Genomic DNA, 815 nt, shown 5'->3' on the forward strand with positions numbered 1-815 from the left:
TATGCTCAGCTATGCACAGCTATAAAGATTCCTGATACGTGCAGCTTCTGGGAATCTAACTTTGCTCTTGAAGAATCATCTTGCCTGATGTTTCTTCTTACTTTCATCATTTTGCCCGTCAATAAAAATCTTTCTTCTGTGGGCTTCTCACAGTTTGTTTACCCGTACCTGTGTGCATCTCTCTGCTGACACAGCCTTCCGTGTGCCACCCCAGCCAACCACCTCTGCGAGGCTCATCCCTCCCGATGCCTGGGCACTGCTGGCCCAGGCTCACCAGGCCTCACCCACCGGGAACATCAGCTCTCAAACCAGCTGGCCAGATCTCGTACCGTCTTGACCTGATTCCCGGCTGCCCTCACAGCTTCGCAAACCTTGCACAAATGCTCATCCCAGAACGAGGTGACGTGGACCTCGTACTTGGTCCTCCAGGCAAAATACCTCCTGTAGTTGGGTTTGTTTTTATCGAGGAATTTCAGGTAGGTGGCCAGCAGCCGGGGGCTGGGGAAGTCATCGACGTGGATGAAGGAGTCGGCCGGGATGAAGCGCTCGTAGTTGTGCCGGCGGGGGCCCAGGACGACGGGCACGGCGCTGGCAGCGAAGGCGTTTCTCCAGAGCTTCTCGGTGATGTAGTCCGTGTGCTGGGAGTTCTCGAAGGCCAGGTAGAACTTGTAGGCAGAGACGGTTTCCACCACGCCGCCCGGCAGCGCCAGCCCCCGCGCCCCGTACACGTCGATGGCGAGATGCTCCCGCAGCTGCCGGTAGTAGCGCACCCGGGCGTGCTCCTCGTCCCCGTTGCTGACCCCCCCCGACACCCC

General features: G+C 58.4%; 1 protein-coding gene across 1 annotated transcript; it reads right to left on the reverse strand.

The window, feature by feature from the left end:
- Nucleotides 1-296: 296 nt before the first annotated feature.
- Nucleotides 297-815, reverse strand: FUT4 (fucosyltransferase 4 (alpha (1,3) fucosyltransferase, myeloid-specific); the record flags this gene model as incomplete). Its single annotated transcript, XM_009999048.1, has 1 exon — nt 297-815. A coding segment is annotated over one exon (519 nt), but the record flags the coding sequence as incomplete, so codon positions are not given.

This window comes from Chaetura pelagica, unplaced genomic scaffold, assembly GCF_000747805.2.
Source record: "Chaetura pelagica isolate M959 unplaced genomic scaffold, ChaPel_1.0 scaffold100, whole genome shotgun sequence".
Lineage (NCBI taxonomy): Eukaryota > Metazoa > Chordata > Aves > Apodiformes > Apodidae > Chaetura > Chaetura pelagica.